At 45.1% G+C, this 25,810-nt stretch overlaps 1 protein-coding gene across 3 annotated transcripts in view; it reads right to left on the reverse strand.

Annotated features, from left to right (window-relative positions):
- The window catches only part of SEC14L1 (SEC14 like lipid binding 1), a 101,038-nt gene that overhangs the window by 9,188 nt on the left and 66,040 nt on the right, over positions 1-25,810 (reverse strand). For 2 of the 3 annotated variants that reach the window (XM_039501306.1, XM_039501305.1), the window contains exons 10-16: positions 24,713-24,783; positions 22,860-23,031; positions 22,401-22,535; positions 20,137-20,271; positions 18,479-18,730; positions 16,104-16,282; positions 15,110-15,211 (exon numbers count right to left, since the gene is read on the reverse strand). In XM_039501306.1, coding sequence (XP_039357240.1) covers positions 15,110-15,211; positions 16,104-16,282; positions 18,479-18,730; positions 20,137-20,271; positions 22,401-22,535; positions 22,860-23,031; positions 24,713-24,783 — 1,046 coding nt within the window. Of the gene's footprint in view, positions 1-12,210; positions 12,779-15,109; positions 15,212-16,103; positions 16,283-18,478; positions 18,731-20,136; positions 20,272-22,400; positions 22,536-22,859; positions 23,032-24,712; positions 24,784-25,810 lie in introns of those variants that run through there. The other variant, XM_039501307.1, reaches the window with a different exon arrangement.

Consider the following 25,810-nt stretch of genomic DNA (forward strand, 5'->3'; position numbering starts at 1 on the left):
TCGCCCCCACTCTGCGGCGCAAGGACACAAGATTGAGAGCTGCCCTGACGGTGGAAAAGCGGGTGGCTATTGCAATCTGGAAGATGGCAAATCCAGACAGCTACCGGTCGGTCGGGAACCAGTTTGGTGTGGGAAAGTCGACCGTGGGAATCGTTTTGATGCAAGTATCAGAGGGGTAGCCGTGTTAGTCTGGATCTGTAAAAGCAACAAAGAATCCTGTGGCACCTTATAGACTAACAGACGTTTTGCAGCATGAGCTTTCGTGGGTGAATGTCTTGCATCTGAAGAAGTGGGTATTCACCCACGAAAGCTCATGCTGCAAAACGTCTGTTAGTCTATAAGGTGCCACAGGATTCTTTGTTGTTTTGATGCAAGTTTGCAAGGCAATTAATCGCATCCTGCTAAGAAAGACCGTGACTCTGGGGAGCGTGCAGGACATTGTGGATGGCTTTGCACAAATGGGTTTCCCTAACTGTGGAGCGATAGATGGGGCGCATATTCCTATTCTGGCCCCCACCTGGCATCAGAGTACGTTAATCGTAAGGGGTATTTCTCTATGGTTCTCCAGGCGCTTGTGGATCACCGCGGGCGTTTCATTGACATTTACACAGGCTGGCCTGGAAAGGTGCATGATGCACGCATCTTTGGAACAGTGGCCTGTTCAGGAAGATGCAGGCAGGACTTTTTCCCAGACAGGAAGATCACAGTAGGGGATGTCGAAATGCCCACTGTGATCCTTGACCCGCATACCCGTTACTGCCTTGGCTCATGAAACCCTATACAGGGAAGCTTGACAGGAGCAAGGACCGGTTCAACTACAGGCTGAGCCGGTGCAGAATGACTGTGGAGTGTGCTTTTGGGCGTTTAAAGGCTCGCTGGAGATGTTTGTATGGGAAGCTAGACTTGGGGGAAGCAGCATCCTTATAAGCGCTTGCTGTACCCTCCATAATATTTGTGAAGGGAAGGGTGAAACATTCAGTGAGGCATGGACCACCGAGGTTCAAGTCCTGGAGGCTGAATATGCACAGCCAGAGAGCAGGGCTAATAGAGAGGCCCAGCACAGGGCTTCAAGGATTAGGGATGCCTTGAGGGAAGAATTTGAGGCTGAAAGCCAACAGTAATGTTTGCTGCCTTGCATGGGAGTGAATTGCACTGCTTACACTGTTATTCTATTATCCATAATAATAATATGATTTGCAGTGCCTCTTTCTTTACTGGGCTAAGGTGTCTTTCACTATCTGCTATAATAAAGACTGTTTTCAAAGCCAAGAATTGTTTTATTGAAAAGAAAAAAACTTCCTTGACAGACAGACAGACACACAACATTTCATTAACACAAGAGGGCAAGGGTGTGGGTTGGTGAACTGTACAGTCACAAGTTTGCATATGCCATGTCTGGATTGCTGTTTAATGAATCCTGCACTTCAGGGTGCATATACTGCATGGTGATGGGGTTGAATGCAGAGGGTAAGGGTGGTGGTAGGTATCAGGGCTGGTTGGGGAACGTACAGGTGTTGGAGGCAGCTGGTGGTAAGAGCCTGGATGCTGGGGAAAGGTGGTTGAGCTGACATTGGGGCACAAGGCACAAAGGACGGGCGGGTGGGGAGTAGCACGGTAGTGCTCTGCTTGCATGGCAACGAGTGACTCTATAGACTCGCGCTCCAGGATGCTTAGCAGCCGCTCCGTGCTTTCCTCTTGGCCACTGCATTTCTCTTGGTCCTGCTTTCTTTCTCTCGCCACTCATTCAATTCTTTACTATCTATAGCAGAATGCTGAAGAACAGTTTTCAGCATGTCCTCTTTGCTCTTATTTTTCTCAAATTTTGAAGCCTCTGTGATGTTGAACATCTGGGCAGTCCAGTCAAGGTCACTGTACACACAGAAATGACAACATTTAACACGGGCAGCATTGTATCCACTATCTCCAGACATGAATTGTTACACTGAGGAGTTCTCACTTGCAAGTTCTCACTTGCATTCTTTATCCCAAAAGGAAAACACAACAGAAGCCACGAAATGGTGAGTGAGGAGTGGGGCTTGAGTGAGAGGGGAGCTGGTTGCTTCGGGTAATCTGGAGTGCTAGAGGGGTTGAGTGAAGATGCAGATGCAGGGGTGATCTTATCTCCTATCTCTTCACTAAAGAGTCTCCCAACATTTTTCACAGGACTTAATCCTGGAAGATGTTTCAGTCACTAGGGAACAGCGGGGGCTCTTTTAGAGCAATGTATTCCGCCCGGGACCCTATGCGCGTGCCTGTGTTCAGAAATGGTCCCCTGGCCGAAGAGTGCACCGTCACTGGGACAAGGGACACAGTGGCTCTGCCTATAAACCTGCGCAGGCATATTGCCCACGCTCTGGATGAAGCTTTTGCTGAGATAACTGAAGCAGATTACGCGACGTGATAGACCACATCAACGGGCTATTCCACATCTAGACGCTGCCATGCATGCATCCATAACCCCCTTCCTCTCCAGAAACATTTCCACCCAGAAAATAAAGCTCCTCTGCTTGTCCTTCTGCAACTGCTGGCTGCTGCATTGGGTACTTTCCTCCTGGCTTGAGAAGAGCTCCTGGCTGCATGCCTCCAGGAATCTGCGGTTTCTTCCCCATCCCAGGAGCTTCACTCGCGGTTTCCTCTCCCCGCATCCTCCTCCTCCTCCTGTCCCCCAGCCTGCTCAGAAGTGTCCATCGTTACCCTGGGATTGGCAGTGGGTCACCCCAAGTATCTCGTCCATCTCCACGTAAAACGGCAGGTCGTGGGGCGGATCCGATCTGCGATTCCTCTCGGGCTTTGTAATAGGCACTCCGCAGCTCTTTAACTTTCACCCTGCATTGTAGTGCGTCCCGTTGATGGCCCCTATCCAGCATGTCCCTTGATATCTGCTCAAAGATAGCGCAGCTGTGCCTGAACAGACGCCTCACCCCAAACACTGATGAGGTCCTGCAATTCACCTGTGCTCCATGCTGGGGAGGCATGGTTACCTGTAACCTGTAACTGATTAACTGATTGCACTCCACACCTGGCTGCAGCAAACAGGAAGGAGATTTTTAAATTTCCCGGGGCATTTAAAGGGCGGGTCACCTGAGGCAAGAGCAGTAGAGTGCAAACTGATGTGCAGAGTGGCTGAACAGGAATTCTGGGATAGCTCCTTATTCCCTGGAGGACAGGTAAAGCGCTGGTGAGTGTCCACACCTGCTGAGCAGCGCTGGTGTCACCAGCGCTGCACTCTTATACCCCAACCCGGATGGGTTTTCAGCCAGCGCTGCAACCAGGAGTTGCAGCGCTGGAGCGCTGGAAAGCCTCCACCAGCGCTGCAACTTGTAAGTGTAGCCAAGCCCTTAGTCTCAGATGCAATTTTGTTTATCCTTCCATTTATTTTGAAACGAATTAGCTCATGATCACTCGAGCCAAGGTTGTCCCCTACAACTATTTCCTCAACAAGGTCCTCGTTACTCACCAAAATCAGATCTAAAATGGCATCCCCCCTCGTCGGCTCAGCAACTACTTGATGAAGGAATTCATCAGCTATCACGTCTAGGAAAAGCTGAGCCCTATTATTATTACTAGCATTTGTTTCCCAATCTATATCCGGAAAGTTAAAGTCTCCCATGATCATACAGTTCCTATTAGTATTTACCTCCTTAAAAACATTAAAGAGCTCTCTATCCATAACCAGGCTAGATCCCGGCGGTCTATAGCACACCGCAGTCACTGTCCCAGGGGACGCTCTAGTAGTTTTCTTCCCCAATGTCACCATTGCCCAAACAGACTCCGTATTATCCATTGCATTGCTAGTTATTTCGTTACATTTCACCTCATTATTGACATACAATGCTACTCCCCCACCTTTACCTTTGTTTCGGTCTTTCCTAAACAGCACATACCCTTCCATACCTGTACTCCAGTCATGGCTACCGTTCCACCATGTTTCGGTTATTCCTACGATATCCGGTTTCAATTCTCGGACCAGGAGCTCCAGTTCCTCCATTTTGTTACCTAAGCTTCTCACATTGGTGAACAAACATCCTAATTTTTGTTGTTTGGCTCCTCTCACCCTTTTCACCCAACTTGGTAGGGACACAGTACTACCAGTATGACCTGTCGGTCTAGTATCCGTCCCCCCTCTCTTCCTTATACCTAACCCTCCCCCTCTGGCTATATCTGTTGTTATCCTGTTGTTCTCACTCTCAATGTATAAATTTGGCGTGGAGAGTACCTGGACCTCTCCCAACCGTCTTCCCCCCCAATGGCCTTGCCAGCCTACAAAATATCCCTTTCTCCACATCATTGACTCCCGTCATCACTTGCAAACATCGGTGAGGGTACCTCAAAGTTAGGGGCACAGGCAGGGACTGGGTTTTGTGTGTGTTCCAGGGCTTTAACACCTCAAGGAGAGATTGACAAGATGTGGTCAAGCCATAGGGCTTCAGATGGAGAAAATCACATTGCTTGGTACTTTAGCCCCATCAATGGCTCCTTGAGGCATTAAAAGCACCCAGGATAAAATGAAACCCAAACGAACAATGAGAATTGGGTTTGCATCATTTTCCCCAAGTAGTCTTGTATCTGGGCTCCTGCTGGAGTCAGGTGATGTGGGCTCTATTCCTGTCACTGCCGCTGACGTCCTGGGGAAGGGGGGAACTCCATCCATAGCACAAAACTGATTAAATAGTGTAAAGAAAAATAAAAGAAATCACAAGACTAAGATGGCTACCCCTCTAAAAGAAAAATACAGAACACTAAGAGAAAAAAGCAGCAAGGCCTGTGGCTGTAACAAACACTGTGATGCTCTGCCTCAGGTTGCAGGCAGTTGAGAAGGAACTGGAGTGAGGGTGGATCGTCCCCTCTCTATGCACCCTTCTACCAGAGCATAAGGACATATAGGATGCAGGCATGGTTGTTGCTGATGAAAAGCTCCATCAGGGAGTGCTTGCAGCCTGATATGGAGTTCCCATTGGGACAAGAACGTGAAATAAGCTAAATCGAGTTCCTTTAGTTTGAGCAGAGATAAGACTAAGTGCCTATGTGATCACAGTCAGGAAGCGAAGTCTCTGATACCAGAGGAGGGTCACTGCCTTAGCAGACAAAGAGCCTGTGGCTGGAGCCTGCAGTCAGCAAAGTTCAAAGTGGGAAAAAGTTGCACATATTTAACAGTGAGGTTAATTAGTCATGGGAGCAGCTCCATCGGGTAAACTTGCAGTAGAAGGAGATTCAGTAGCCTGACCAGTGTATTTTAATATCTTCATATCCACTACCAAGTGATTTTTTTCCCCCTAGGTTCTTAAGCAGTGCAGTTACAGGCGTCAGATAAGAAGCTAGCTTGTTAGAAGTAGTGGCTGAGATTCGCTGATAAGCAGCCGCCTTTAAGGTATCTTGTGGCTTCCTCCCCCATCCCCGGACAACACTAGTCACTCTGGAAATCTTAGCCATTTTTAAAAAATGGGACGTATTTAGAGATGATTTATGAAGCTTCTAGCTTGGGTATTTTCTTGCTGTTGCCATTGGCCATGGAATTCATAATGGGCATAGCGGCTTCCTCTCTGTCTGTAGCAGAAGAGCTCTCCTGGCTCCTAGAGAGTGGGTGGCTGGGGGGGAGAAGCATCCTGGCCTCTAAGCCCCTCCCCATCAGCTGTGTTTACAGGAATGGCTTTCAGTCCCCCTGTGGCTCAGCCATTCTTCTTGCTTCTGAAGTGCAGTAAGCCAGGGCTCTGGCAGGTGAAGGTCAGCATGTTTTATTGTGCCTCAGCACAGTTGCTTAGGAAATATAAGAGAGGTAATGGGAAGCCCATTGCCCTAGGAGCAGGAGTCACAGCCCTCAGACAAACATCTCACTGTAAAGCACCCTTTGAAACAGCAGTGGAGCTGAACACTATAGCTGTAGAAAGCAGCAAACAGCGACAGGCAAGGCTGGAAGGGAGCCTGAGAGGTCATCGACCCCATTCCTGTATGCTGAGGCAGGCCCAAGTATACCTAGACCTATGCTTACGCTTCCCTAAGTATACCTAAGCTTAAGCAGCACACATGTGAGACTAATGCAGTTTGTTGGGCTCTGTGCTCCCCCTTGCCAACAGATTAATTACTTTAAAATGGGGAAGCTCTTCAATAATCTACTTCCCTGAGCACCTGTAGCTGCCCAGCTAGCCCAAGGCCTAGGGTAGAGCCTAACCACCAGACAACGTTCTGCTCCACAGACATGCTCTCACACCCATCCGTTATAAAACACTGCCTAGCGAAAGGATTGGCTCAGTCGTACACGTTCAAGGTCGGTGCTGTCAGCGGAGGGGTTCTGGAATTCCTTCTGCAGCCCTAAAAGCCAGGCTAGGGCTCTCCTTACAAAGTTACAGCCGCATCACATTTATTTCTAATGCTAGCAGGTGTGTGGCTTAGTCACCCCTTGCTGCTGGGAGGGACTGGTCCTTTCCCCAGACTCAGCAACTATGTAAAGAGACAGCCTGGGCCAGTGCACAAACCTGTTGAAATTGCCACTGTTACTGAACTTTAGTTAGCTGATGCTTGTTGGTCTGGCCCAAGAATGTGCTACCCAAACAGCAGGGCTGCCGGGGGGCAATTTGCCTCAGGTCTTGCAGGGGCCCCCACAGGCACGTAGCTGGGGGGAGGGGGCAGGGTCTGCCTCTCCCCCCCCACTGAGCACATGCCCCCAAAGTGGCACCTTAGTAGGAATTTGGAATAAGGTAGAAAAGGCTGGGATTCCCCCCCCATGAAGAGTGCAGCACTGCTGATTGGCCGCTGGGGCCTGATCAAGCCGCTCCCATTGTGCCTCCAGCAGCCAGAGGGCCTCCCCGCCCCCCAGCAGGCACAGGGGAGGGGCTGTGTGCTGGCAGCCTGTTTAACTTGGGCTCTAGAGGCAGCCAGGGGCTCGAGGTGCCTGGTGGTAAGGGGCATCCCGGGGCCCAGTCAGGGAGCAGGGAGAGGGTTGGATGGTTTGAGGGGGGCTTTCTGGGGGTGGGGAGAGGTGCTGAGGCAGTCAGGGGGGTTATATGGGAGGATGTCTGGGCCTCTTTCCACCAGCAAAACAAAAGCAGCCTTCAGTGTGAAGTACGCTCAGATGGCCCAGGCAGCCTGCACTGCACCCAGCTCGCTTGCCTGAGCTGTATTATTAATGCATTTTATTTGGAAGATGCAGCCTGAGTGATTTAAAGCCCCCCCCCCCTCCCAAAACACTGCTGAAAGAGCTGGGAAAGTTGCAAGCTTTCTCATCTGGGTTATACAATGCAAACCTGCTTGAGGCACCACACAAGAGAGATGTATTGAGGCAGTCCATGCATCTCACAGCTTAAGTGCTTCTAAGCTTGCAGCCATGGCACACAAGGATTTGGGAGCAGTTACCAATTCTGTGTGGTTAAGAGATTTTCATTGCCTGGGCCCTGCTACCCAATGCCACAGGGGAGACTGAGTGAATAGCCCCGCTTGTCCTCTGCAATCCCTTCCCTGCTTCTTTCCCTTGTGTTTGCAAGGGTCTCATTAACATGCTGCATCCGAACGTTCCTCCCGCAGGCCTTCCCGCCAGAGAGACAGCCTCCTGACTTCTCCTTCTTCCTCACTTGCCCTTCTCGCCATCTCTGAGGTTTTTCTCCATGCCCCATCCCTTGTCTGTACTCCCTCTCCACCCCATGCACTGTATTAAGCACGTCTCTGCCTCTCTTGTTTATGGGCTCTGTGCTGGGATGGCAGAGGCAGAGCTATTGTTGTGTTCTCTGCTAGGTCTGTTTGGATCAGACTCTACAATCAAGCACGCCCTTTGATAGCAGTATCCCTCTGCCTGCTCACAAAGGCTTCTGGCTAAACACTAAATCCAAGTGCTAGGGCAGAAGCAGCTACCCATGTACCCTCAATGGCCGGAGCTGTGCGTGGTGCCTCGCCCCCCACCCCACTTTGGGGTGTGTCTTGGTGTATATTGGGGGTCTTGTCAGGGGGCGGGGAGTGGTTGGCTAGGTGTGGGAGTCCTGGCAGGCTGTCTGGGGTGTGGATAAAGGTCAGGGCAGTCAGGGGACAGGTAGGAGGTAGGGTCCTAGGGGGGCAGTTAGGGACAGGGGTCCCAGGAGGTGGCAGTCAGGGGACAAGGAGCGGGGGGGCATATTGGGGGTTCTGAGGAGGGCAGCAAGTGGGAGGGAGTGGATGTAATTAGTAATTTGATATGTTGGGTGGCACCTTTTTTAATGCGTTCGCTCCCCCTGATGTTAGAACCTGGCTACGCTACTGCCCACGAGAATATAGTATTCTATAGTATTACATTTTTTTTTATGGAAGGGGCCCCCGAAATTGCTTTGCCCCAGGTCCCCTGAATCCTCTGGGCGGCCCTGCCAAACAGTGTCAAATATGGGTGCTAGCAATGTTTGACTAAGGGCGGGAGTTTGAGAACAGCTGCAGCTTGACTTCTTAGCATTATTCTACTGCCTTCCTATAGCATAGTGAAGAAACTCCAGCCCCCACGGGTCAGACAAGGCCAGATTAGACCTATGCAAGCAGTAACACTAGTGAAACAAAGTGTGGTGAGTCTGCTACCAATGAGGACCGGCCCATGGGTAATGTTTGAGCATTAAATGCTGAGTGGGAATCCCCAGCTGTTTGACTTTCCTGGTGCTGAGCGTTACAACTTGCTGATGAAAACAGCTCACTTGGTTCACAAAACAAGAACAAGGAAACGTTTACTGAACTTTAAAGGTGGCATATTTTAAACTGATAAAAGGGAATACTGTTACCGCATTGCCACAGGACGTTGTAATTAGCAAAATCTAAAAAAATTTAATGGCTAATTAAGATTAGCTTAGTTACAACAGTTAATATTGACAAATTTGTAAGGGAGGGATATGAAACCTTAGGACTTAGAACATGTCTTAACTATGAGGGGTTAGGAGACCTGCATGGCAGTCACTTTAGCCCACAGCTAGTGCCTGTGGTGGTGTTACTCTGAAGCGTGTGCTGCTGACTAGTGTTTGCTGGGGACAAAATCGACCACGGGGCTAATCCAGTCTGGCAGAAAGCGGCCATTTTAGGACCCCTTCTTTCCAGACCCAAGACATTGCCATACTTGTAGGGAATGCAGGCCTTAAAGTGGCAGCACCAAGTTATTTGAAAGGGCTCAGTGGAAGAATTTTACTTTTACCATCAATTAGCCGCCATTGTGTTGTCATTAATAGCATTAGTGGCTGCAAACAAGAAAAATTCCAAGTAAGAGTGCAAGGAGGCCAAACCTATGAGCTGGTGTTTGGGAATGTGAGACAGCTGGCAGCTGAAGCCTGGTCAAATAGTGCCTGCAGCCTGATTTTAATTTGAATTTAATTTCAGCTGAAAGCCAATGCTTTGGCAGTAGTTGCTTTAAATTAAGATGTGATTGTACTGTACACCAGCAGGTGACACCACAGTTGCAACAGGGAGCGCAGCTAGCTGTTCATTCAAACTGATTGCACAGACAAGCATGCCCCACCCACCCCCAATTAAGGAGGGAGGTTATACCCAACAGCCCCCTCACTCCCTTGTATGCCTTTTAAAGGATAAGGCTGCTGTACCAAATGGAGCTCAAAGCTGCCCCCCACTTCTTAAACTCAATGAGCAACCCACATCAACTGCAGGTCTCAGAACACTCTGTCTTGTTATTAGCACATACATCAACCATCCTCTCCTAAGCACTGTAATTATCGTGGGCCATAGCTCCCTGTTAAGCAATGGGACTGGCATGTGCTCCATTTAAGAGGCTCTTGATGGGAGACTTTTGAGCACCCCGGTTATGGGAGATGGAGTAGCAGGGTTATAGGGCAGTGAGACAGAGTGTGTCACACTCACAAACCCCTGCTCCAGCATTTTCCATAAAACCAGGGCCATACATTGGTCCCAGCTAGGAAAGGGTAGCCAGGTATGGTTCAACATCAGGAGTCCGCTATAGCGCATGGGCCCAGCTTTCAAAGCTGCTGAAGTCACTGCAGGGCCAGGTGCACAGCACCACTGCCTGTGTCACAGGGTATGTCTACACACCATTCCAAGCCTGAGCTCCAGCCCAAGTGGCAACTTCAGAGCTCTGGCTATACAGCTATTTTCAGAAGGCTTGCACAAACCCTGCATCTCTCACCCTGGCCTGGGAGGATTGTACCAAGCTGCTGTGTGGACATATCAACAGTCAGGGACCATCCAGCTCTGTAGCAGGAGCAAGGGAAGCTGTTTCAGTTAAAGAGTGTGCAAGACTACCAAGCCCCCACCCCCTCTCACATCCGCTTAGTTACTCTAAATAACTACGCTTGTGTTTCAGCTTCAGCTGTGACCGCTGTCAGTGGGAAATCAAGCAGCCTATAGTGCTGACCAAAACAGACAGTTTTTATGCTCATGTTGGTTTACAATCGTGAAAGGGATTAAGGGGAACAGATGATGAAACTTCAGTTTCAGCAGGATTATTAAGGCAACCTTTGCTTCTGGGGCAGGGGGGTGTCTCTGGGTTCAGGTATTTTTCAATATGGACACTCGAGGGGAAATACAAGAACATAAGTAGACAGGATCACTCCCTTGTGGTTTCATGCACCAGGATGGGTAGCAGCTGTGTAAGGCATCACCTTGTGAGTGTTTGTGAGATTAACAAACAGTATCACAGCCCCCCCGCTGATTTAGCACTACCTCACTATGCACCTTCGATAACAAGTGGGGCTTGAAGTGTTTTTAGGTTGTGCCTATACTGTCAGACTTTTGCAGAAGCGTGTGATCAGCAAAGATTAGTTCATTCTTATCCTTGCATGAAAACATTGGCCACACTTTAAATAGGCCAGGCACCATCTCTGTTTTTGCTAATAGAACTTCACAACTCTTAAAGATGCTGTTTAGAGGCAGTACAGGTTTGTATAAAAATCTGAATGACTGAAAATAAATGGACACTATGGCAGTTCACCAAAAAGGGAGAGTTTTAAAAACAATGTGGCGTTTCATGTTTATTAGTGACTGAGAGATGTGATCTGTCAAGAGTTTCTCTCCCCCCCCCCCAACTGGCAGCCCTGCACATAACTGGGGAAGCCTAGGTTACCGCTTGCTTATGTACTGGACGGGCAGCAGGCAAAACCGGATCAGCAATTGGGTGGCTGCACAGGCCAGCAAGGACTGCCACTCACTCTAATGCTAACATGGTGAACCCTAGGTAAAAACGTAGGCCTTCTCCGTACTCGAACATTACAACACCCTTATGCATTTATAATGTGCTTTATAGCACTCAAAGGGAACAACCATACTGGTTAAAGTTACCTTTACATCGGAATAGCCATTTTAGTTAAACAAACCACATCCCTAACCAAAAGTTTTGGTAAAACTTAGACCAGCTCTACACTTATTTGAAGCTAATGTAGGTTTACCTTCAGGTGGCAGGCAAGAGATGTTCTTTGCTTTAGAATCTTTATTTAAATTTACCTCCGCTTTTGCAGAAGACTTGTCATTACAACTGATGACTAACACTCTTCATAGGTCACTCTTGTGACAAAAAAGTGCAGGGTGGTGAATGGAAGAAGCCTCTACTATTGAGCTTGGTAAGGTGGCTAACAATTTCAGTTTGTGATAAGTCAGCTGAATTCTAGTAGACGTGCCCATGTGGTACTGAGTTTTGTTTCTGGAATGGACTCTGGCTCAAAGAAAACATTTTGTGAGGTACAGCTATTACACCAAAACCAGACACTATTGCAATGCATTGGCTCTGCTCATAGAGTAGCTACCAGGCCAAACCTGGATCAAAGGATTTGGAACCATTTTCTCTCCGGTGAAAGCACAGAAGTGGTTTCTTTATATAATGACAGATTTATTGGCTCTGTTTTCCAAGATATTATAACATATCCAGCTTTAATTATCATGGTTCCTCTTGGCTATTCATAACATGGGTAGAGTTTGCAATACCAGAGGAAGATGGGCTGTGGGGTAATTCCTCTGAGAAGCTGGGTCCTATCACCATGTGAGACAATTTCCTTGTGGAAAAGGCAACTCCTCCTTTCCAATACACCTTACCCTTGCTGTCTAGGTCCTACGCTCTGCTTGGAAAAGCCCACTCGTTTGCAATGACCAAGCTACATCTTGAAACAGGAAAAGGTAAACCACAGCACAAGCTGAAGAGGACTCTCTTTGCCAGTCCTGCGGTAGCACTGCAGAATCCCACTGGGAGACACTTAAACCCTTCAGCAGTTTCCACTGTGCATTACACCTGATGCCAAAGATTGCCGTTGCTACAAGGAGTCAGATTTTTTTCCCCAAACAGTTCACATTTATTATTAATAACAATAAAAAAATCTTTTAAAGACTGTTTCTTATTACCAACAGTGAGGTAATATGTTTACAAAACATTTACAGAATTTGATATGCAATTCATGAATATGGACAAGAGGGCAGGGATGGGACATTGGTAATACAGGGGAGAAAAGCCAACAGAATGGTCAGTGTGTTGGCGGAAAGGAAGAACAGCAATATCAATGAAAAAGAGGAGACCGAGGGTATTAAAATTAATCAAGTCTATTTCAAACTGCATAAGTAAGTCCTATTTGCCATAGCACTTCACTAAGAGGAAACTTTATCTTGTTTTTCTGGTGCATTAACCCCTCAGCTGTTTGTGCTGTCCTGTGCTTTGAGTTTTTAAAGATGCATTAGACTTTGAGGAAACCCCCAAGTGCCGCTAACTAAAAAAACCCAAGAGATCTTCAGCCTTGAAAAGTGGCTGTAACTCAAAAAGGTCTACAAAGCCAGACACCTCAGGGCAGATGTGGACTGTTGAATGAAGCGGTTTCTTTACAGCTGTCAGCAAAATCGCCATCTGAGAGAGAGAGAGAGAGAGAGAGAGAAAAAGAGGGGACCATCTTCAAGGCAGAGCCCTTGGAAAACAGGCACAAATATGACCACGTGAGTCAACGGTATAGTGCCTTCTCTGGCATTAGCTCCTCTGTGTCTGGGAACACTGGCTCCTGTGGATCAAGTATCAAACTACCTCTCTTCAGAGGAAATCTCAGTAAGCAGGATTATAGGTAGTTTATACAAAGGGTAGGAAAACCAGCATAGTCCATATACAGTACATACACTGAGTGTGGACCTGTTTAACATCTGGGCAGTTTTTTGCCCCAGCACTAGTTTGCCAATATTCTTGGCAGCCAGTGTGAGCCCCACCTCTGCCTTTGATTTTAAAGCAAACTTTACCGACTGCAAGTCGAAGGTGCCTGATTGGGTTGAGCAAGTGCACTAGGGTGTGTTTTTCAGCATAGTTAATCTGATTTATTAATACTGAGCTTTTATCGTCTTTGTTAGCAACACTCCATGCCGGCATTGGCTTACAAGTGTTGTGCTTCACATGCTGCACATCAGTTTGTTTTTTCCACAAACCAAGATGTACAAATACTGGGCATTTTAAAATGTTTACTCAGAATTTCTCAGGGCTCAGCTTTCTTCCAACAGGGCAGCCTGTTATCTTAAGTAAACCCCTAACATGCAATACTCCAGCAAATGTTTCCCCATGAGCAAAAACAAGGCTATTGCAGCCCTTCTAAAATCCTATCCAGCTAGCTATTAATGATTGTAGCAATACAGCAACTTATTCCAACTGGATGGACAATTTAGTTTTCTAGCAGGGGAATGGCTTTCGACCAGTGGTCTAAATAAGCAACTTGTGCTGGGTTCCAAGCTGTAATTTCTTGTACTGCAGTGTAATGCCAGGTGGCACATCAAATATTAATGTTCTGAATGCTGTGTTTTTAGCTCACTTATCAAAAAAGTGTTTACCCAACATTTACATCTTCTGTGTGCCTTCGAGATTCAGTAGTTAATTGCTTTGGGGTAAAGAACCTGAGCTGACATCAGGTGAGTCCCCAAGCAAGCAGGACAGCTTGGGACCTATGTAATAGAGTGGAAAAAGATAACCCAGACAAGAACTTCACCACTGGTGATTGCAACAATGAAAGCAGTTTACATTATTTACCACCAATCGAAGCTGGAAAGTTCTGCTTTTTCCTAGTGTACACGAGGCCAGAATTTGAGGCAGAGCAAGTGCGGGAAAGGTTAATTGCTGTAGCCACACTGCCTCCTGACTGATTTAAGGAGCAAGCCTAATTCTGCTGTGAGGAATGTGTTCATCTACACTCCTAGCATAAAGCAAATCCCAGTAAAATGAGTGCTTGTGGAGTGTAGCAGGTAAGTGGAGTGGGTAAAAGGTGACTCCAGAATGAAGTGAGAAATAAACCAAGGACCCAATCTGGACCAGCCTTTGGGTCATGGTGAGGGAGAGCCTGCTCTCCTCCCCACCATCAGTGCTTAAAAAGTAAGTTCAAGGAAAGGGCTACATTTACTTTTAGCCCCTAAGAGTATGTCTACACAGGGATAAAAAACCCCACAACTAGCCCAGATCAGTGGACTTGGCCTTGAGTCCCAGAGCTCAGGCTCTAGCCCAGATGTCTACACAGCAATTTTTCAGCCCTGGAGAGAGAGTCTGGACCAGCCGTGGGTTTTTTAATCGACGTAAAGATGTATCCTAAATGGTCAGAGAAATCCTAAAGAGTTGGGACGCCCCAACAATGTGCTCATGGAAAAGGTATTAGTGTTAATGGCTTGCCCGCAACTCTGCTGTAATGACTTTCCATGTGCACAGGCCAATAGCCAGGAACTGCTTTCCTTAGTCTCTTGAACAGCAGTGCAAGTGAGTGGCAGTGGCAGGAGAGCTTGCAGCAGCTGGACGATGCCAGGGTATTCCATAATGTGGCGAGAAGGCAAGAGCTTGTGTTTGCTTTCTAATGCACTATGAAATATTTTTGGTAGGATTGTTTTTGCTTTTTACCACCTACAGGCAATTTTTTAAAAAATAATTCTTAATCAGCACATTGATTACTCTTTTCCTTCCAAGAAAGCCCTTGTATTTTACAGTTAGGATTTGTGCAAGCATGCTTACAAAAATCTATGGCTGAGATAGGGGCTAGGGTTAAAGTTAAAGAAACTAGCTATCAGAACAGAAACACTACGTTTAAAATTCAAACAGCTACTTTACTATCTATAAAAGGGTTTTGTTTTTTGCAAATGCCACTTGAATATGCTGTATTGCAGTCAGCTGCCACAGATGAGGATCCAGCCATGTCATCCATTTGCTTTTCATTTGCTGTGGCACTACCTGGAAATCATGGAGCTGGAGTGGGACTGGCTGGAAGAGGTTGTGGCAGCGCTGAGCTGGGAGAATCCACTGTGGCTTGATTCAAGGCTGGTCATAGATCCTCTGCAATAAGACAGAAGTTTTAGGCTTCAGAAGAGGAGATTGAAGTTCTGCTATGCATCTTTGTTTAAGTGCAATTTACTACTCAACTTGACTATACCAACTAAACCTAAAGAACCTTAGAGTCAGCATGCAGAGGCTCTCGTGTGTAACAAGAAAAAATACTATCTGTGGGCAGCACAATTATGTTTTTGGAGAAACCTATTGCACTTGAAAGTGAGACTTAAGAAGTAGTCTTAGCTAAGCATAGTACTGGCGCGTCCTTTAGTTTTAACTTGCATCAACTTTTAAGTAAGAACCCAGCAAGTCTGCTAAATCAAGTAGTGTTTTTGTGATATGGGTTAAATCCACATCAGCAACTAAGATGAGACCGATTCACTTTCTCTTGTGGTCAGCGGTGGCTCCAGGTACCAGCGCTCCAAGCGAGTGCCTGGCACAGCAAGCCGCGGGGGGCGGCCTGCCGGTTTCTGCGAGGGTGGCAGTCAGGCAGCCTTTGGCGGCTTGTCTGCGGGAGGTCCGCCGGTCCCGTGGCTTCGGCGTACCTGCCGCCAAATCCGCGGGACCAGCAGACCTCCCACAGGCAAGCCGCCGAAGGCTGCCTGACTGCCATGCTTGGGGCGGTAAAAAAGCTAGAGCCGCCCCTGCTTGTGGTGTAAGCTAGTTATTTTTCCAGAGCTACCATCTATTTATTCTCATCGGGCTTTATTTACAATACGTAGATTCTTTAAGTACAGTACAAGTCCACACAACATGCTTTCTAACCGAGGCAACTATAGCAAAATATTTTGATTTTTTTTTTTTAAGTGGACTTGGCTTCTGGTATTTGTACCATAAAGCAAAAAGTAAGCTAGACACAAAAAGGAATGCTTGACATTGAGACCTTCACGAGACATACCTGAAATCTTCTGATCCTATCACTTCTGTATAGTACATCACTTTGCACTTATGAGAGGAGACCTGTAGAGATGCCAGTACATCATCCACACGAGGCAGATTGGTTGTAGCACAGGCAGGCATGCTGTGAAATTTCCATTGAAGAATATAGAAGCCAGGCCATCTGGTCACATGAGACCCCTGGAAGCAGCAACAATGGAAATAAACTTGTTAATACAAAGTCAAGTATTTGCATGTTGGAATGAAATTCATTGTTCGGACAGCAGGAGACTGCCAGCATGCACTTTAAGTGTTTTCAAATGGTGACATTCCAGCTCCTCCGCCCATTAATGTTACTGGCCAGCCAGACTTTCCTGATACAGGGGGCTAACAAAAGTTACATTAGAAAATTACAAACAGACCTTCTCACTTCTCTACTGCTGGGGTGTTAAAAATAAAACACAAGGAACTTAAAATCAAGACCTCAGTCCTCACAGGGTAAATTACTTGGGACCATCATGATCATGTAGCCTGACCTCCTGCACATCACAGGCCACAGAACCTCACCCACCTTCTTCTGCAATAGGCCCATAGCCTCTGGCTCAGTTTCTCAAGTCCTCAAATCTTGATTTAAAGACTTCAAGTTAGAGAATCTACCATTTACCCTAGTTCAAATCAGCACGTGACCCATGTTGCAGAAGGCGACGAAATCCACCCCCCACCCCCGAGGCTTTCTTCCAATCTGACCAATCTGACCTGTCCTTCCTGACCCCAAATATGGTGATTTGTTAGACACTGAGCAGGTGGGCAAGACCCACAAGCCAGACAACTGGAAAACAATTCTCTGTAGTGATTCAGAGCCCTCCCCCTTGCCGTCCCTGGCTGCTGGAGATATTGCTGCCAGCAGTCACAGATGGGCCATATGCCATTGTTGGCAGTCTCATCATACAATCCCCTCCATAACTTACCAAGCTCAGTCTTGAACAAGTTAGGTTTTGCCCCAACTACTCCCCTTGGAAGGCTGTTCCACAACTTCTCTCCTCTGATGGTTAAAACCAAAACTTTTGGATGGTCAGTTTACATTCATTTGTTCTTGTGCCAACGTTGACCCTTAACTTAAATAACTCCTCTTCCTCTCTGATGTATTTATAGACAGCAGTTGTATCTCCCCTCATCCTTCGTTTGGTTAAGCTAAACAAGCTAAGCTCCTTAAGTCTCCTCTCAGAAGGTAGATTTTTCCATTCCTTGAATCATCCTAGTAGCCCTTCTCTGCACCTCTTTCCATTTGAATTTATCTTTCTTAAACATGGGAAACCAGAACTGCACACAGTATTCCAGATGAGGTCTCACCAGTGCCTTGTATAATGGTACTAACACTTCCCTGTCTCTACTAGAAATACTTCGCCTGATGTATCCAAATATTGGCAGCTCAAAGTCATCCTGTGATCAACCAATATGCCCAGGTCTTCTCCTCCTGTCACATCCAGCTTACAGCAAAAAAAAAATTGTTGTTAGTCTCTAAGTGCATGACACTGCACTTTGTATTATTAAATGTCATCCCATTTCTATTGCTCCAATTTTCAAAGTTTTCCAAATCATCTTTTATGATATTCTGGTCCTCCTCTGTACTGGCATTATCTCCCACCTTTGTCTCATCTGCAAATTTTATTTTAGTGAGCAGCTGTCTCAAAGCAGTGAAGCTAACCACACCCCTGCGAGTGTCCCCATCTTACATGCAAAACTGAAGCGCAGAAGTAGTTAAGGCCAATATTTTCCAAATTTGGACACCTTAAGTTAGGCAACTTGAATAAGAAGCCTGATTTTCAGAAGAAATCAACATCCATAGCTTCCAGTGAAAAGCAGCTGTGGGTGCACCATACCTCTGAAATTCAGGCCACTTTGCTTAGGTACATAAATATAGCATTAGCAGCCTGAAGTTTGGAAGTTTTGGCCTAAGTGTCACAGCCCAGGGCAGTCAGGAACAGAACCTGAGTCTCAATTTCCAGGTCTCATCTCTAATCAGAGAATACCTCAACCCCCCGAATGCAGACACACACTGCTTGGCTAGCCTCATGTCAGAAAGCAACACCATCAAGGCTGCTACACTACGAATGTGTCTTACTGGCTGCTTTTGGATTCAGGTGCACTTATGGATTGTGTATATTCCTTCAGTCTTGCTTGTCAGCTTGGCATATGGGATCAGCTACTAGGGAATAAACAATAGCTACCCTTCCCTCCCCACAACCCCATCGGAAGGATGCAAACAGACATGCCAGGCAGACAGACAACGAGCCCCACTGCTGATGGTCTGCATTGCTACACTAAGGTATCTGCTGGGAGAAACATCAAATTTAGAAAGATAAAGCCTTGCTCTGACAGCCGAATTAATGATCTTACCTGCACACTCTCCCCTTCCTTGCAGATAAGTGGGGACTCCACCATACTGTAATCACGCCCTAACTGCCAGACTTTATCTATGAGCTGTACATTGTTCCCCCCAGGAGATGTAATGCTGTGGGTGCCCAGAGAGTCCTTTTTAGGAGGCTGTGGCACTCGTTTGGAGTGATAGATGTTAAAAACAATGTCGCCTTTGCACACATCAAAATCCCATGTGATCACAGACGAGGCATCCACAATCTGAATGAAAATCTAGGGAGAGGAGAAGAGTTAGATTAGACAATAGCAATATGCTCAGTAAATGCTGAAATTCTTACCAGGAAAGAAAAGCTGCTGTAGGTGAGCTCTCGATTTGTTTTGATTATTAAGAGTGCTCTAGAATAGACACAAATTCACTCATTTATTATCAGATTCCCTGCTTTGAGATAGGAACTGTGAGCGCTTTCATGAGCAGATAGAGCCTTTTTCTGCCTTATCTCTTTGTGGCCTTTATTGAAAGCCTTAGTATTTTTTTTCTAAAGCTATATACTCATAAGCAGAGAGAAAGAGACAGGTATCCATGCTCCTCCTACAGCAACAGGACTTCTGGGGAATGGGCTAAAAGGTACCACCTTCAGTAACAAAAGCACTGATACCATCAGAGCTCTCACATTTGCACTTGGTTAGGCAAGTCAAAGGGACGTGCAAAAGCTACAAAATGGGTTTGGGCTTTCTTGCTTGTTTATGGTGTACAGAAGGCCCCAAAATCATCTCCCTTCCTCCCATCACATTTTGAAAGCCTTCAAGAAAAGAACATGCAGGATAACAAGTGAAATCTAACTGAAAGGGGAAGTGACTTATTCAGACTATTTCCACATTGTTTTGATTAACTAGTATTTAACACAAATGCCTTAAACTGCTACCGGAAAAACTCCTCTGTTGAAGATAAAACTACCCATGTCCCTTCTATCAGGGTCTAAGAGATTGCATTCCGCATGTCTGGGTCTTCCAAGAAAGATCTCTAGCAAAACAGGAAAAATCAAACTCTCACTCCTGATATTTCTAAGGTTAAAAAGAGACTTTAAAACCTTTCTGGCTCATTTATACATATTAAATCCACAAGAGAAGGCACAAATAGCTGTTTTCTATTTGCAGGTCACATATTAAAAATATTAGTTCAGTTAGTGAAACTCATTGTGAAACTCAGTGCCTGGTTCTTTAAAGGTCTTGAAAGGAAATGGAGTAACTTGTTCAGTTCTGAGTTTTTAAAATCTATATTAATGAAGGGGGAAAAAGTCATCCCATTCATTAAGTGGCTAGAGCCAGTAGCATTTTTATAAGCTAATAATGGTGGTTCACGGGCTCTGGTCAGGGAATGCAATAGAGTAGCCAGTCAGCCTACCTCCTCCACAAAAGAGATGAGGAGTCTTAAAAAATACCAACACTTACTTCTTCACAAGCTACCCAGATCCTGATTTTGGCTTGCATTACTCATGGCTTCAAGGAGAGATCAAAAGAAGCTTTTGAATTCCGAGTGTTTAGGGAGACCCAAATATCTGCTCTAAACCATTCCAAACTGAGTGACCAGGTTCTAATCTGCTTTCGTTTTATACGAGCAAAGAAAGGCACAGGGTGCTAGCCCAAGATGAAAAGAGGAGGAGTGAGGACTACAGCTGTACCTCGTGTGGAGCTCCCTTGAAGACACTTGCAGACTGATAGATAGTTTCAGTCCACAGTTTTATGTCTTCATTTTCCAACTCTTCTGCAGTCCGGTACAGAGACTTCGGAACTAGCCCACCCTCGGGAACATCACACTGGAGATTTAAAACAAAGCCATGAAAGCAACAATATGAATCTTCTCCTCTCCCATGCGTTTCAGAATTTAAACATCCTTACAAAGCCACGTTCTCATACTGGCACCCCCAGAAATAACTCCAATTCTGCAAGGCATTCCTGGAGAACACGGAGAGCTGAGTAATATATTAGCGTGACCCAACCTGAACTTGGTCATGCAAACCATCTTACAGTTATCAAAGATACTCTTCAATAAATTCACTACTAAAATCGGTCTATTTTAAATTCTTTGCTCATCTGTAAGGATCATCATATCAGAAACAGGTAAAGACCTTATATATGCAACAGTGTGATACTGAAACCAGCTGTGCAGCTTCTGTTTATTTATACTCTTAAAGCACTCAGATTTCATCCAGAACTAACCAGAACAAAGAAGAGAATATTGCATTGTTGTCTGCAACAGACAGGAAGCGTTCAGCATTTTGATTTATCTTCTGGGAAGTCACTTTTGCTTACTTAAATAGTGGATTCTGCCAGGTTCATAAATGACTTACATAATTCTAAATTACATAGAGCAGGCTCCCTTCAGTGAAAGCTACTGCTACTGCAAGTAGCAGCCAGTTGAAAGTAAACACTCTGATCCAAAATGCCTAGTATGCAAGTACATTAGAATCCACAGTCTTTAAATGGATGACCAGAGCAGCTGAATAGCATTTCCATGAAAAGGCAGAGGAGTAAGTTAATAACCATTTACAGGGATTTATAAAGTAAACCTAAAAGGGAGATGCTTTTACACAACCAATTAGTCAAATTCCACGTTATTGTGATGAGTTTGATAGAAAAACACTGGGGGAGAGAGCACCTATTAAACAGCGCAATCCACATAAAGACAAATTCACTGGCGTGATATATCAGATTGATATATTAAGAAAATCAAACCACATTTTTAGGAGAGACATTAGAGCTATGAATTTAAGTGATTCCCATAATTAAAAAGGAAAAACACTGTTTTATGAAGTAAGCAAGTAGCGAGAACTGTTTGTTCAAGGTTCAATACCTGGCTAAACTGGGAAGCTGCTGAGTTGCTATGTACGTGGGCTCAGTTTCTCCAGCTATAAAATGGGAATAAATGCTTTCCTACCATATAGGATACCACAATGCTTTAAAGGACTATACATTTCTCTAAGGTCCCAGGGGAAGTTGTTAAATTGAAAGGGTCTTGCTATTCCAATGGCAATTTGAAGGAGGGACAGGCGAGACAAGGATAGCAGGACTGGATTCACATTTCATAAGGCAAATTATGATTTGGAGAGATCTGGAAGCACGAAATTTGGTCTCATCCTTATCCTCCCCACTTCCCTCATGGAGCTGTGGCTTATGATTCAGTTCTGGTTTTCAAATACAGCCTCCAGAGATCTGGATTGGGGGCAGGGGGTTGTGGGGCACAGAGAGGACTATGACAAAATGGTGTTCAGGTACCATAACTGAGGAGTTTAACTCTTTATAGGTGAGCTGAAATAATTTTCTTAAAAATATGAAGCTAGAAGACCTAAATCATTAATATGTAGACAAATATTTTAATTTTAAAAAACTTCAAAAACAAATTCAGGCCTCTAGTGGTCGGTTTCTCTAGCAACAGTGGAGAATGTCACATATGATGGAGAAACTACTGGATGTGAGGTTCTCTGGTCTGTGTTATGGAGGAGGTCAGACTTTGTGATAATGGTCCCCTCTGGCCTTAACATATATGGAGCTATGAACCTAAACACAGTGTGAGGAATGCATTCCTGCCCTGGGATAAGCAGTATGTGACAGTGCTACTGGACTGAACTTGAGTCTTGACATGTAATGGGGGAAGAGAGTTTTTAAAATGCATTTATTTATAGGTGCAGGGTATTCTGTTAATGATTAGCAATCAGTTTTACAGAAATATTCTGTTTCTCTTTTCAAGGTGGATTGCAAATGCTGCTACTAAAAAGAATCATTCCAACCTCAGAGTCATACAGAAGAACCAGCATGAAAATGCTTTATAGCAGAGCAAGACCACACTTGGCAATCTTTGTTTTGGAGGTTGGGGGTGGAGGGGCGAGGCTTAATGTAAGAAGGAAACAATAAATCAATTGTTACATTAAGAGTTTAAAATTCCTACCATGCACTCCCCACTAAGGAAATCTGGGATAATTTCTTTATCAATGTAATCCAGTAGCCCTCCAGGTCCTTGGTAGTCATTTCCTGCATAAATAAGGAATTTCTTTCTGGTGTTGTCATCAATGAATGGACTAACCTATAAACAAAGAAAAACAGAATTGGTCAGGTTCCCAGGTCCTCAAGTAACTTCAGAATAATTATATTATGTTTTATCCTGTGTTATGTAAAGTACATACAGTAAATGAGTGAAGTTATTCATTTGGCTACACAAACACATTTTTCCTTTTAGGAATTTTTGTAATAATTCCATAAATAAAGCATCTTATAAAAATGGAGTTTCCAGGAGGCAACATTTCCTGTTTATAGCACAGTGAAGATGAGTTTTCAAGAGAGCATGTACATTTAAAGTGCATACCAGTATCCTGAGGTAAGTGTGCAGATACTAGAAGTACAAACGTACCAGTGTCCAGAGGACTGGAAATACTCTGGGTGCTCTCAGGATAAGAAGGCGACCCAATGTTTCAGGGTAATTGGCTTCAACCACTTCAATGATTCTTAGTAATGCTTTGACACCAGGTCTCCATAAATGTCGCATATTCAAGCCCTCCAAATCCACCAGACAGGTCCAGGAGCTGTTAATTTTAAGGAGTTTTTTAAAGAAACCAATTAGAATCATATTTCATTATTCCACACCACAGCATTTGATGGTCTGAGATGTGAGCACTCAGTTTTGTTTCACAGATCTACAAGTTTTGGTGGTTTTGCAGTTGCCACACTCTTCCTTCATTACCCAGCTATAGTACTCCCTCCCACCTCATCTCTACATTTTGTACTGCCTGTAGATGCAGGAAATTGTAAGATCTTTGGAGCAGGAATGTTTTCTTAAGTATAAAGTGCCATGCATACCTATGACACTATGTATAACGATCACTGTGCTTATTCTCTGATATAGGGCAGGCATGTCACCAAAGGACAGACAACCATTTCAATCACCAATTAAAGGTTCCTATTAGCAAATGGAAGACACCATCATAGTGCCTAATAAATCACTGCTGGGGGGGGGGGGGGGGAGCGAGTGGGGGAAAGAGTACTGGTTCTACACTGGAAGTTTAATATTCAGCATGTATGTTTCCTACCACAAGTGCATGTTTTAAAAGTGCCACTGCACTTTAAGTCTGCATTTCAGAATTTAGGATTCAATTCAGGAAAACATTCCCCATACAGGACAGCATTAAAACACATGTCAAGTCAGTAGGATTTAAGCATGTGTTTCTAACCATCAGAGGAGTGCAATTCTGGAACAGCCTACCGAGGGAAACAGTGGGGGCGAAGGACCTCCATGACTTTAAGATTAAGCTGGATAAGTTTATGGAGGGGATGGTATGATAGGATAACGGGCTTAGTAAATAGGTCAATTAAGTGCCACATTGGTAATTAGTACAATGGGTCAATGATAGGATATTGTTAGCCTTTTTCCAGAGGGTATAGCTGGAGAGTCTTGCCCGCATGCTTGGGGTTCAGCTGACCGCCATATTTGGGGTCGGGAAGGAATTTTCCTCCAGGGTAGATTGGCAGTGGCCCTGGAGGTTTTTCGCCTTCCTCCGAAGCATGGGGCAGGGGTCGCTTGCGTAAAGAGTGGGTGGATCGGCTTATGTGGCCTGCATCTTGCAGGAGGTCAGACTAGATGATCATAATGGTCCCTTCTGATCTTGAATTCTATGATTCTATGAGTGCCTTCCTAAATCAGGCCCACACCAAGGGGTATGAATTCAGAACTCATCCTTGTATACTCATAGCTATGTTGTACTGATTCTAGGCCATTGGAATGACTCCCAAAGACGACATATGAATCAAAATGTTTTGTTTTTTAAATAAGTGGGTGTTATGTATTTCATTGCTGCCTCATCTTTGACCTTTACCACGTAAGCACCCTTGGGCAGCACAAGGCCATAGCAGTACACAGGAGACCCAAGTCGTATACTTGGCTTCTCACTCCTCTAGTCAGCTGGAACTGGGAATTCTTTACAGTGAGAAGATGAGAAATGGGAGTGCCACGCACTGGTAACCCTTTGGAGATTAAGGGGTGGAATCAATAGGCTCTGAAGGGAGTCAAATGCTTTATGACAGAAGTCATTCCAAACCCTGAATTCCTTTTTGGGGCTGGTAAGAGATTTAGTGAGCAAATCCTATTCCAAACTGGAGCCTGGAAATAAAGCAACTTTGTAGCCAAACTTGTTGAACATCAATACTGCTCCATACAAAACCAGACCTCATGTTATTTCTGAAAAAGTAACAAAAATTCTCATGTTTCACCTTATAGGCCTGCCAAATACTTTTGTATTCTCTTCACATCGCCTCAGTCCTTCTTCATTTATAGAAAGAACCTACACAAAAGAGAGGGTTGTTTTAGAAAATGTTCTAAAACTGTTGGGTTTGTGGAACTGGGGAGAAAATGCAACCTTCATAACCTGAGCCTTACAGCAACCCACACTAACCTCAGACCAGTGTACAAGAACATCTAGTGAAGACATGCAACAGTGGATTTAGGAGTAGCATTGAGTGCAATAACTTTTAGGAGAGCTATAAGAAGAACATTACAAAACATACAAGCATCCCATTTTAGTGCTTGGATACTATGGTGAAGAATTCTGTATAAAATCTTAGGGTCCACCTTTTCCCTCAGGGGCAAATGAATGTCAGAAAGGCATTCAGTATATTTTGTGGAGTAGGACACTTCTCTTTAGTTGAGCAGTGTCAACAAATTTTTTATTTCTATGAAGAAAATTTGTGCAGAATTTTCACTCTTGGGTCTCAGATTTTTGGCATAAGACAAAAACTCCCATAGCTCCTTCCTAAACCCCCAACTTCTTCCCTTGGAACCTTTGTTTAATTCCTGATGGAGTGGGAAGCAAAGGCTCCCCTCAGAAAAATTAAGATAATTACCAAAAAAGACTGAAAAAACCTATGTCTTACAGTCAGACAAATAAAGCTAAGTACATCGATACAGCACCGCCAGAAACAAAGTGTGCAACCACCCAAAGTGGGGGCTGGCTTGTGATCATGGTAATTACTGCTGCCATTATGCTTCTTTAGAGCTTGCCTGTTCTGTACTATTTTGAAAGCTGGGTACATCAGCAGTGAGAATCCGACAGTGATGCCTTCAAAGAAACTGAATTACAGGCAAGTAATTTTCCTTTAAAAATAAATATTGCATCCAAGACTATGGGCTGGGTTTATTTTATAAATTAAAAATAAATAGGCTACTCATACAATACCTAGGAATGCATTTCTCTCCCTGTGCACATGTAGAAGCTTAAGTTTCAAGCACTATGCAAACTATACAAGAAGCTGTGATAATGTCTCAGCCCAGAACTATAGTAACTGTCATACAACTGACTTTCTGCCATCAGT

Source organism: Mauremys reevesii, linkage group 15 (assembly GCF_016161935.1).
Source record: "Mauremys reevesii isolate NIE-2019 linkage group 15, ASM1616193v1, whole genome shotgun sequence".
Taxonomy (NCBI): Eukaryota; Metazoa; Chordata; order Testudines; family Geoemydidae; genus Mauremys; species Mauremys reevesii.